Genomic DNA, 12857 nt, shown 5'->3' on the forward strand with positions numbered 1-12857 from the left:
GAATTATACATTACAATGGTACACAGGCGTTGGAGAAGGACCCCATTCCTATTGCTAGTTAAAGTCGATGTGGGGAGTACTGATTACAACAGCAGACACACTCCTGTTGACAGTCACTATTGATTGTAAAATATTAATTATAATGTAATACACACACCCTTCTAGATCGCTACAAATCGACTTAAATTAATAAATGTAGATCGACATACGGAAGTATATGCATGTTCACCTTCATTTACAGAATAACTGCTGCTAAACGGTGCATTCATATTGAAAAACTGATAGTATGAAATGACGCCTCTGGCCTCATTTAGTGATCTAAATGTCTGGCCCTATGATATTTCGTCGTATCTCATCTATTTAAAGGCAAGAATTTAGAAAAGTTGAATAGGGTGAAATTTGTGTAAGGTTTTCACACAGTGAATTACTTTTCAGATACTTATGCGACAGCTTCAAACATAGAATTTGGCTGGGCGGGCCAATATTAGTGTAGAATTTGATGATCCCATCTTTCCTATAAGTGAATCAAACCATCAATTATACGTATACAAAGTGCAAAATTTAAGTAAATCCAGAAATAGAGTCTAATTTAACATAAGAGACAGAGATACGACAAAAAGTCATAGGACCAAAGTTGGACATCACTCCAAATTTAACAGAGATTGTGTCATCCGTTTTGTGATACGACTTACCATTTAGCCACCAAATACCTCGAAAAGAAGATCTGCACCGTCATTAAAATTGCCTCCATATTTCGATATTTTCGGAGAGTAAAAAATAAAATATTTAAACATCTCGTAAATTTTCCTTCGGTTACAGGCTAAAAGCTATAATTTTGTCAAATTAATATTTTCTAACTCGTCTGGGAGATCGTGCTGCCATCTTGATATGGGAGAGGAGGTTAAAAATAAGGACTTTCAGGAAACTTTAAAGCCCATGAAACCTATAGGTTATCGTTCTGGATAAATATCACCGACTGTGTTCTTATGCAGATTTGAAACACCCAGCGTGTCCCTCTCAGAGAATTTTGAGAATTTTAGATTTTTCTAGGGATCCTGAAGTCATCAGGTTGCCTGGTACCAATTTTTAAGTTTTAAGTTTCTAGGATGCCTAGAATGATGTCATTAATTCACATCTGTTTTCATTTTTATGCCTTAATTTATATAGCTAGTACAGTATATATAGATCGTGCCAAACTGACTTCTATTTATTAATATTGTGTCGTTTCACAGTTCTTTAGACGAGCTGGTAGGAACAAACATGGAGTCTCTGCGATCAAAATGTTAAAATAAATTCATTTAACGTCAATACGGGCCGAAATGTAATTGTTTTCATCAGTCGGTTATGGAAAGAACCATGCATAGAAAGCGCAGGAAAAGAATGACAAATGGACATTATTTAAACCTATTATTTAAGAAAAAAAATTTGCTCATCACTCATTATATAATCCGACCTTGAAGCAGTAAGAAGACGTAGGACTAGATTGAAAGAGATTATCCATCTGAACTAATTACCGTAATTTGGAACGAAATATAATTCGCGGCTACACGCCCAACACTTGTTATCAAGATTTAATCGCTGCGCAAAAGATAAATACTATAAAAAGGAGATAAACCAGATTACAATAGAGCTACGTCACGAAGTGGCGCAGAGCTTAAATAAATTTGCCCGATACCGTTTAATAGTAAAAGGATACGTATTGATCAGCTGTTGAGTGCGTTTGCACTAACAAAAATATAGAAGAAAGAACTTCATTTTTTAATAAAATAAATACTTAATAATTTTACTAGTCGATTTGGAGCTAGCATATTGGACTAACTGTACCATAACGAAATCCATACAATCTGAGCTGCACAAGAGATATATTAATTGAAGAATGACAGCAATGAATCACATATTTTGTTATTATTCTGCTACATACGTACGAGATTCCTCTATGAACCTGTAAAGAAGCAAGGCAACGCTATTTGGATCCTGATGAGGCGATACGATGTTGATCATCCCAGATGACCAGTAATCAATTGTGGAGAGCTACGATGAACCCGATCACTCGTGGAGCAACCAGATGACGAGATCCTAATCTCAGATGACCGGAGATGAGAAGACATCGAGACCACCTTGAGCAAAGCTAAGTCCATTATCTGAGTCGTTTTCGTAAGTAAGAGAATATTACCTTTTATAATTGTATGTTGATATGTGTGTTTGTGCGAAGACAGTGCGTAGATAAACGTCTAGATGAGATTATTGGAAGTAGGTATTCATCTATATGAAATGTCAATCTCATTAGTAGGCGTGGTCACCAAGTGATATTCCGATCGTAATGTTTCCAGTGATATGTGAGAGTAAATGGTTAGTGTTATTATTATTATCAGTGGAGAGTAAAGTGTGAAGTTGGCATTAATACCACTGTACATTATTTTAATCAAAGACACTCGGTGCGAGATCGTATATAGGAAGTGCTTATGAAGGAATAAGGCAGTAGATTACTCAGAGTTATGATGTTAAATTTGGCACTATGACGATAGGAAGTAAAGAGGGCATTTTAAGAATGTCACGGCACGTTGACGTGCAGTTTAATGAAGTGATTTGCATATGATAAAGAGAGAGATTTATTATACGTGAAATGTGAGTAATAATTGACGCGTTATAGATATGGTATAAGGATGATAGTGATTTATGATGGTCATATTTATTATTTTCTTCGAGAGAGATAGTCATATTTGTTCTAAGTGAGATGATGTGATTCTCAAATGATGTTTCTGAGAGTGTCAGTGAATTCTTGCCAATTCTATATGATAATTCTTGATCCTATGCATTTCCACATAGATTAGGATACGATCTCGAGATTGAAAGAGCAATGTTTTATCCATGTTAGGATTGTCTAGAGAGTCATACATGTAGCCATGATAATATTTAAGCCTTCACTGAAGTATTTCGGATGATTTTGAAAACTCTCACTGTGTATAACATTATTCTGAACAATATTCAACCTACTAGACTAATCACTGGTGACATAGCTGTTCAAAAATGATTATTTTTAGTCGAAGATAGTGTCTTCTGACCATGTAGATTTTTCGTTAATAGTATGTATGATGACAACTTCATAGGATATTAGTGATGACGTTTCTTACAACCAAATACGCATGTAGACTAATACTTATCACTAAAATTAAGGTCACATTACCTTAAGTTTATAAGTTAAACCTTACGATAACGTTACTTGGAGGGTGATTACGACTTACAGTGGTCATAGCTTAGCTTATGGTGAGTGACACAAGGAAATATGTGTAACTAAGAGGCAATTGAGCATGCGAATGTGAATATTTAAACCGTGAAACATACGAGAGTGTACTTGTCAATTCAAAGTCATGAGAAGTTTGTGATAGTTTTTATTGAGAATTTTAAACCTGCATCGAGACAGACAGTTAATGTAAATTGAATAATGTGTCAGTCTAATGAGTAAGGAATAGGTAGTAACAAACTGTATTTCATATTTGTTCAAAGAATAACTGATATTCAGACAACTTGAACTCCAATTCTTATCTGAACACCAACTCGATGATTCCATAAGCGTTCTTTATTTCTCAAGAAGGTTTAATCAGAGATATTGTAAATAGTAATGGATACAATTTTTATTTTATTTTTCTTCTTAAAGGATGCATCCAACACTCTTAATATTCTTGATTTTAATGTCTATTTTCTTGCCAGTACGGCACATGTAAATATAATTAATTTCATTCATATTAATTCAATTCATTATCACCCAACATCGTAAGTGAATTACCTACGAATGAAACCAAATGTTTCTTAATAAATCCCAAATGTTATGAAATAGTTCTGCTAATATTCTATCATTTTGAGATATCAATGGACTTATGAAATGAAATGGTAGAATCCTAGAACCCGTTTATTTACGATGAGTTCGGAGGATGTGATTTTTCTGAAATGTTGGTAATGAATACAGCCTGTAGGAATGACAACGAATTACTCACTTCAAGAAGTTTTCATTGGTCGAATTTAAGATGATTTTTCTTATAATGTCTAACTTGATATTTAAATAAATGTGAGACAGTATAACCTCAGCACTCTTTCTATGTGTTCCTAGAATAAGTATTAGTTATAAGATAGTGGTATCTTCAGTCGACGACAACTTCTCTAAGAGCTAATAAGAGTATGGTATCTAACTAGTAACGGGAAGAGATAGCTTTCAACGTTAGTTAGAATCTACCAGTAACAGACCTGAACGTTTTTCTCTTACGGAACCCACACCCATAAAATTTAGTCATAGAACCAATTGAATTTAGAGCTAGTCAGGATCTCTTGTGTCCATGCCTGGACGCGGGAACGGTGCAATATGGATATTTCACCCGCTTCCGTAGTGGTTCTAGGGGCGTCTTACTCCCACAGTGTGTTTTCCATATTTCCATATTTGAAAGTCATGCTGGAACATACACACGTCTATCACCTTGGGCATTTTTGATCATTTATTTTTTCACTCTTCCCTTCCCCTATGCCAAATGGGGCTGAAGTTGCACTTTAAAAATCCGGAATGTTAGTATTCATCTCAGCGACCCGGAAAACTATGGATTAGGCAGTATATTCGACTATTATTATATCTCACTCACCCCTCCCCCATAAAGGGTTTAAACTTTGAGTTTAAAAATATCGGAAGTGTTACTATTCATCTCAGCGACCCCGAAAACTTTGGCTTCGACTCTATTTTCGATTATTTTAAAATCTGAATCCCCTCACTCCCCACAAAGGGGGATGAACTTGGACTTATAAAATATCAGGGTCTCACCATTCATCTCACCGACCCCAACAACTATGGATTCAACATTATTTTCGTATATTTTTATATATCACTCGCCCATTGCCACCCACCACGAAGAGGGCTGAACTTAAAAAAAATTGGAGTGCCATTATTCATCTCAGCGACCCCGAAAAGTATGGATTCGATACTACTTTCCATGATTTTTATATCTCAGCCCTCTCGCCCCCCTCGCCACCCCTAAGGGTTCCTGGGGTGTCCTACCTCTATGTGGTTTGTCTCCTGATACTAAAATTTCGAAATGTACAATTCACCTCGGCTACCCCGAAAACTATGGATTCGACACTATTTTCGATTATTTTTATATATCATTCTCCCATCTCCCCCACCACGATGGGGGCTGAAATTGGACTTAAAAAGTTCCGGAGTGTCCATGTTCATCTCAGCGACCCCATAAAGTTTGGATTCAACACTACATTCGATGATGTGTATACCTCAGCCCCCTCGCCACCCGCCCCTAATGTTTCCTGGTGTATATTACCCTCATGTGGTTTGTCTCCTGATACTAAAGTTCCGGAGTGTCACTATTCATCTCAGTGACCCCGAAGACTACGTATTCGAAAGTATTTTCTATTATTTCTATATATCACTCCCCCATTCCCCCCCCCAACGAAGAGGGCTGAACTTGGACATTAAAAAATTCCGGAGTGTTGCTATTCATTTCAGCGAGCCCGAAAAGTATTGATTCGACACTACTTTCGATGATATTTATATCTCACCCCCTCACTTCCCCCTGGCCCTAAGCGTTACTGGGGTGTCCTACCCCCACGTGGTTTGTCTCCTGATACTAAAAAAATACGAAGTGTACAATTCACCTCGTCCACTCCGAAAACTATGTATTCGATACTATTTCGATTAACTTTATATATTACTCCCCCATCGCCCCCCACCCCGAAAAGGGCTGAACTTCGAAATTTAAAAATTCTGGAGTGTCACTATTCGTTTCAGCGAGCCCGAAAAGTATGGATTCGACACTGCTTTCGATGATTTTAATATGTAACCCCCTCGCTCCCCCCCGCCCCTAATGTTTCCTGGGCTGTCTTACCCCCACGTGGTTTGTTTCATGATACTAAAAATCCGGAGTGTATAATTCACCTCGGTGACCCCGAAAACTATCTATTCGACACTATTTTCGTTTAATTTTATATATTACTCCCCCCTCGCCCCCACTCGAAAGGGGACTGAACTGGGACTTTAAAAAATCCAGAGTGTCACTATTCATCTCAGCGACTCCGAAAAGTACGGTTTCGACACTATTTTCGTTAATTTGTATATCTGACCCCCTCACCCCCCGCCCCTAAGAGTTCCTGTGCTGCCTTACCCCCACGTGGTTTATCTCCTGGTAATAAAAATCCGAAGTATACAATTCACCTCGGCGACCACAAAAACTATGTATTCGACACTATTTTCGTTTAATTTCATATATCACTCCCCCCTTGCCCCCACACAAAAGGGGGATGAACTTGGACTTTAAAAAATCCGGAGTGTACAATTCACCTCGACGACCCTGACAACTATGTATTCGACACTATTTTCGTTTAATTTTATATATCAGTCCCCCCCCTTGCCCCCACCCGAATGGGAGCAGAAATTTAACTTTAAAAAATCGGAATTGTCCCTTTTCACCTCAGCGACCCCAAAAACTATGGATTCGACACTATTTTTGGTTATATTTGAATTGACCCCCCCTAACTACCCACCCCTAAGGTGGCTAGTGGTGGCTTACCCCCACAGTGCTCGCCTCCAGATAGCAAATAATAGGTGTTCAAATTTTGATCGAAATTGCTCCAGTGGTTTAGGAGGAGATGTGTCATTAACACACATACATACTGTACATCCATTTTTTATATTTAGTAATATATATACAATTAATTATACAATTGTTTTGCACTACTTCATTTAATTTCTTCATTAGCTCTTTTAATTCCATTAGTCTCTAACATTAAGTCATTATTAATCATTAAACCGTGTTCACAGCCGAATACGTTTAATTAATATTGCGGTCTTACATAAGGCTGAAAAAATCACATCCCTACTCCAGCAAACCAATGAAAATTGTATTACTTGTCGGAATTAGGAATGCACCGATAATCACCCTGGGCATAATACTTAATGGAGGTGTAATATAGAACAGGAAAAGAAAGTATTACTCCCCATTTATCTCAGAATTTTTGTGCCCAGGAGTGTGGCTATGTGATGGATATTGAAACTCTTTATAGGACTTATTTTATATGCCCACACTTGGCAGAAGATGAGTTTTTCTTCAGTAGAGAATCATCGCCTGAAATGGTCATGAATGAAACCTTGTGCAAGGAAACCAACATGAAACCCCTTGATGTGTATATAACGAAAAAATAATATGGGGATAGGTAAGAGACACATGAAGAAAACAAGACGGAGCACTTGAAAAGTGGGTCTTAGAATGGAATTTAAAAAGAAAGAGGAATCGTAAAAGACCTAGGAACGCTTGCAGGCTAAGCGTTAGAGAGGATCTGATGGGAAAACTTGGGTTGAAGTAAAGGACATGGCTGCGGAACATATGGAGTGGATAAATTTCTCGGGTGCAGTTTGCTCTACAAGGAGAATTAGGAATTTGATTAAATCAGAAAAATGGACCATTTTCCGTTCATGGATTCTCATTCCGCAAAAAAATCAACAGTCCGCCTCTCTAGTGTAGTGACTAGTTTGATGAACTGCCACCCCCGTAGGTCCGGTTTCGATTCCCGATTCTGCCATGAAAATTGGAAAATTGGTACGAGGACTGGAACGGGGTCCACTCAGCTTCTAGAAGTCAACTGAGTAGAGGGGATTTCGATTCCTACCTCAGCCATCCTCCGTTATTTCCCACTTCTCTTCCATGCGAAAGCGGGTTGATACCTAACTTAAGAACACCTGCCTTGTCTATCCCTTCCAATCTTTCCATCCCCCCACAAGGTTTCTGTATATCAGGGGAGGCCGCCTGATACTCTTCCCCAGTTGTATCCCCAAAATATCACGCTCAACGATACTGCATTTAAGGCGCGATCTCTCGCTGAGTCTGCTTCGGAAACCAACCCTGGGGGTGAACGGATTAAGAAAGAAAGAAAGAACGAAACAAAGAAATAAATACATTTACCGATTTTGATGTTTCATAAATTACAGTTAAAACCACTCCATTTTTCACACGTTTCAAAAGGAAGAGATGGTGAACGTGTTTAGTTTCCGATAACTTTTTGAAATAGCTTCGTTGTTTACATTGGTTGCACAGCTATAATATATGGTTCCCTACAATGATGTGCATGTTTTGCAAATCAAAAAGAAGTCCTAATATTCATGAAGTATATTCAAGTAAATAAAAGGGAACACTGCCCCAAATTCATATCGATGTTCACATAGACTGTTTTAAATTACCATTCGTACCATATGTTCCTCTCAAAAATTAATTGAAGTGAAGTCATGTGTCATGCTGGAATAAGAAAATTTTACTCCATTTTGTTCCAAAGCCGCAATTGTTAAGGTGGCAACTGTATGTGGTCTGAGATCGTGGTTTGGCAGAACAAATCTTGACCATCAAAATGTTGACTGGCAGTGCTCATATGGAGTGAGGGCAAATGACGCTGTTGATGGTGATTTTTCCGTTGAACGGTGAAGTTACGCCTTGCTGCTTTTGGACAGGAGTAGGCAATGTGTCGGCACAGGGTTTCACCCTCTTCCTTCTTACTAACGTGTATCACATCATTTATTTCATCATATTTACTCCGTTCATGAGATTGACATCAGGAAGTGCATCCAGCCATAAAAACTCGCTACGACGGTTCTTACTCGTGCCCGTACAGAAACGAGAAAATTGTTGGACTACAAATCCATTTTGGTTCATTTACAAAAATGTAAAAAATATCAAAAACTTATATAAATATTTCAACATTATATTTGAGAAGGTTTCAGACACACAAGGAGATACATTTTCTAATTTTAAGATCTATGACGAAGGACATCCCAACTCCCGTTAAAAATCATAACGATTAAGTACAGAAAGTTCTAAAGAACATCTCACCTGATAAATCTGTGTATGTAGTACATAGGTACGTTGAATGAATTGGTCTTCGGCACTTTCTGGAAAAACATGTAGCCAACCAGCAAGCCACTCAGGACAAGGAATGTATCCACAGACAGATTTCCGTTAGTTATCCCAAGATATTTCCAGTCATACATCTGTAATTTAAGAACATTCATTACACAGCAAAAATTACAAATCCTCCTATGGAAAGTAATTCAGAATATCATAATCAATCTTAGGGAATGTACTGTACATCTATAGGAGATATGCATATAACCTTCCTGATAGCCACCTCTATTAAAAATAAAGCAAAGTAATTTTCGTACAGGCCATGAAGGCCCTTGTAGCAGGGAGGAGGGGAACTTCCACTCTCCGTAACCTCAGCATTTATTTATTTATTTATTTATTTATTTATTTATTTATTTATTTATTTATTTATTTATTCATTTATTTATTATGGCTTCTTTCATGTGGTGAAGTTAGGGCACCCGACCCTCCCTTACACTCAACCACAATACAACAAATAATAGTAAGGCTGCCTATTACTAATTACATACTAATTATACTACTTATGCTATTTCCTAATTAAGCTTAAGTTACACACCCACACAATATGCAGCTTATTAGCTCGTCAATTCAGTCCTCTTTTCTCTCTCACACAGTCACTTGCACACACGCATACAATTTACACACTTATGAACTACCCTTACGTTTACATTATTTAAAATTAACAGAACCATTTTTAATTTTTCAGTTACCAATCACACGCACATATGTACGCTTCAATCGGTTACTCTCAACAGGAAGTCTCAGCAAGTTATTTTAAATTTGAGGAAAGAGTCAATGCCTCTGACACTTACTGGTAGGGAATTCCAAAGCCTGGAACCGGTTACAATAAAAGATTTATTTTACACAGAAGAGTGGTGAAGAGAAATAGCTAGAGTGGACCCCGAGCGAGTGTTACGGTTATGCAAGGAAGAGAGGAAGTGAAGTTTAGATGAAATATACTAGGGGGAGTTACTATGCAGAAGTTTGTGTATTAAGACAAGCATATGCTATTCACGACTCTTAACAGGTTTTAACCAGTGCATTCTTGATAATAAGGAGTAATATGCACATAATACCTTAGGTTAAAAATGAATCTAAGGCAACAATTCATAATACGTTGCAGTTTCCTAGTTTGTTCTTTAGTAGCGTCTACCAAGATTATATCGCAGTAGTCAAGGAGAGGAAGAATTAGGGTCTGTGTTAGTCTTTGCCGCATATTTAGTGGTATAATGTCTTTATTTAATTTCAGTGGATGTAGAGTAGCAAACACCTTCTGACTTACGTTTTTGATATGTTCTGTCCAATTTAGAGCTTCAGTCATAGTCACCCCAAGATTTCTCACTGTTTTACTGTACGGGATTGTGCTATTATTTATTTGTCGAGGAGGAATGATCGAATCGTTGATCTTGTGCAGGAGCTTCGGGGGACCGATAATGATAGCTTGCGATTTTGGTGGATTTATGAGAAGTCTGTTTGGGAGTGATGAGATACACTGGTTAGCTCTAAGCCCGGCTAACCTTTCCCCTATTAATTAGCCTCGTACTCATTTTGTATGTAGGCTGAGTGCACTCCGGGAGTGGAAATTTTGTTTCTTACATTTTTCGACTTCCAAACGGGGAATCGAACCCACGTCCTTCCGTGCGAATCGAACACGCCTTTACAGCCTCAGCCAGGCAGCCCCTAGCAATTGTACTACAGTCAATAACTTCTTGGACTGGCCCTTACAATGTAGGCATTACAGTGTACACCTAAGAACGTCCTACAGTCTATACGTTCGTGGACTAGCGCTAACAGTTCCACGATCACATAGTCTTTTGACGTGCCTTTTCAAATCGTTTTTCTTTCCTGGTGATCCGGGCGATTTCGATTTCATCATAACAAACGTTTCGCTAGTTAATTTGCCTCGTTTCTGACAGAATTTGAAATTGGCCCGTTGCTCAAACTACGATATTCTCAAGTTCCCCTTCAACTACCCTTCACAACAGAGACCGTAGTTCTGCTTATACTGTACTTGTATGCAGGCAACTTCCTCTTGCTGGCCCTAGCAAAGAACTGTTCCAGCAACATCATGTGGTGCAAACTCTCCGCTATAGTAAACCACAGTAACACTAGACGGCCAGATCAGGAACTTAATGGTTCCACAACCTATTTCTCCCATATTACTGGTGCAGGCAGTGGTGTATTACTGTTGGGTTGCATTAGGCTTTGCCATCCATATTGCGAAGAAACCTTGCTGTCCGACATATTATCTTGCGGTTACATATTAATTCGCATGCACTTTGAGTAGATGATATGGAGAGTTCTGCTGCCACCGCCACCGCAGGGCTCCCAGGGGCCCGCTCCAACGCCACCGCCAGATGGGGCTTCCAGGGGCTCGCTCTTCCGCTCACGAACTGGAGGCGTTCCCAGGGGCCCGCTCTTAAACCCGCGGGAAATTTGAATTGGTCAACAAAGCCACGTGCTTTTTGACAGCTATCATCGACAACAACGCGTCGCTAACTTCACTGCTGCCATCTTGACGGGCCTAAACCTCAATGCTGCCAACTTATCCTCACTAGCGCGAGATTTGAATGGGTAAACAAATCCACGTGCTATTTTGACAGCTGTCATCCGCCATCTTTAATCAACAGAGCACCGTGCTGCACTCTTGCTGGTTATTCCGTCACCTGTCATCCACCATCTTGCATCGCAAACCTCAGTGTTGCACTCTTTAGCTACTTACCTCTGTGGAAGGCAATTTGAAAAATGCTTTTTGACAGCAGCCATCTTTAATCAACAGAGCACCGTGCTGCCCTCTTTAGGTGCATACCTTTGAAATGAGGTGGCGGATTATTTGAAAAATGCTTTTTGACAAGCATCCATCTTTAATCTACAGAGCATCGCGCTGCCCTCTTTAGCTACTTACCTTTGAAATGTGGTGGCGGAAAATTCTACCTGCTCTTGTTTGGAAACAAATTCACATGCTTTTTTGACAGCTGTCTTCCGCCATCTTTAATCAAGAGAGCACCGGGCTGCACTCTTTAGGAACTTACCCTTGAAAAGTGGTGGCGGTAATTTCAAAGTGCTCTTGTTTGGAAACAAATCCACGTGCTTTTTTTGACAGCAGACTGCTGTCATCCGCCATCTTTAATCAACAGAGACTCGTGCTGCCCTCTTTAGCAACTTACCGTTGAGGCGGACAATTTGAACATTCTATTTGACAGCAGCCATCTCTAATCAAGAGAGCACCGTGCTGCCCTCTTTAGCTACATACCTTTGAAATGTGGTGGCGGTAATTTAAAAAATCTATTTGACAAGCTGCCATCATTAATCAACAAAGCATCGTGCTGCACTCTTTAGGTACATACATTTAACATGTGGTGGCGGATAATTCTGTCAGCTGTTATCCGCCATCTTGCATCGCTTACCTCTGTGCTGCTATCTTTACGGCACTAAACCTTATCGTCGTAGTGGTGGGAAATTTAAAATCTACATGCTTTTTTGACAGCTGTCATCCTCCATCTTTAGTTATGAGAGCGCCGTGCTGCTATCTTGCGGGTAATTCCGTCCGCCGTCATCCGATATCTTCAGTCAACAAAGCGCCGTGCTGCACACTTTAGGTACATACATTTAACATGTGGTGGCGATAATTTGAAATTCTATCTAGATGTCATCTTTAATCTACTGAGCACCGTGCTATCTTTAGCTACATACATTTAACATGCGGTGGCGGATAATTTGAAAAAAATTCCGGTAGCTATCATCATTAAACATTAGTACATTCGCGAAACTAACTTCTCATCTACTATCTTGAAGGAGACTATACGACATCTCCTCAACCTCCTCCTCCTCCTCCTCCTCCTCCTCCTCGTCCCTTCCTTATCCGCCTCCTCCTTCTCTGTCAAGGCATAGCTTTATAATACACGCATCGCGAAAGCAAGAGTGTGCAGCGATAATATTATT

The 12857-nt window shown here is 39.1% G+C and overlaps 1 protein-coding gene across 1 annotated transcript in view; it reads right to left on the reverse strand.

Annotated features, from left to right (window-relative positions):
- The window catches only part of LOC136865953 (nose resistant to fluoxetine protein 6), a 108161-nt gene that overhangs the window by 63724 nt on the left and 31580 nt on the right, over positions 1-12857 (reverse strand). Inside the window, exon 6 of the mRNA XM_067142516.2 lies at positions 8865-9022. Within this exon, the coding sequence (XP_066998617.2) occupies positions 8865-9022 (158 nt within the window). The remainder of the gene's footprint in view (positions 1-8864; positions 9023-12857) is intronic.

This window comes from Anabrus simplex, chromosome 3 (genome assembly GCF_040414725.1).
Source record: "Anabrus simplex isolate iqAnaSimp1 chromosome 3, ASM4041472v1, whole genome shotgun sequence".
In the NCBI taxonomy this organism is placed as follows: Eukaryota; Metazoa; Arthropoda; class Insecta; order Orthoptera; family Tettigoniidae; genus Anabrus; species Anabrus simplex.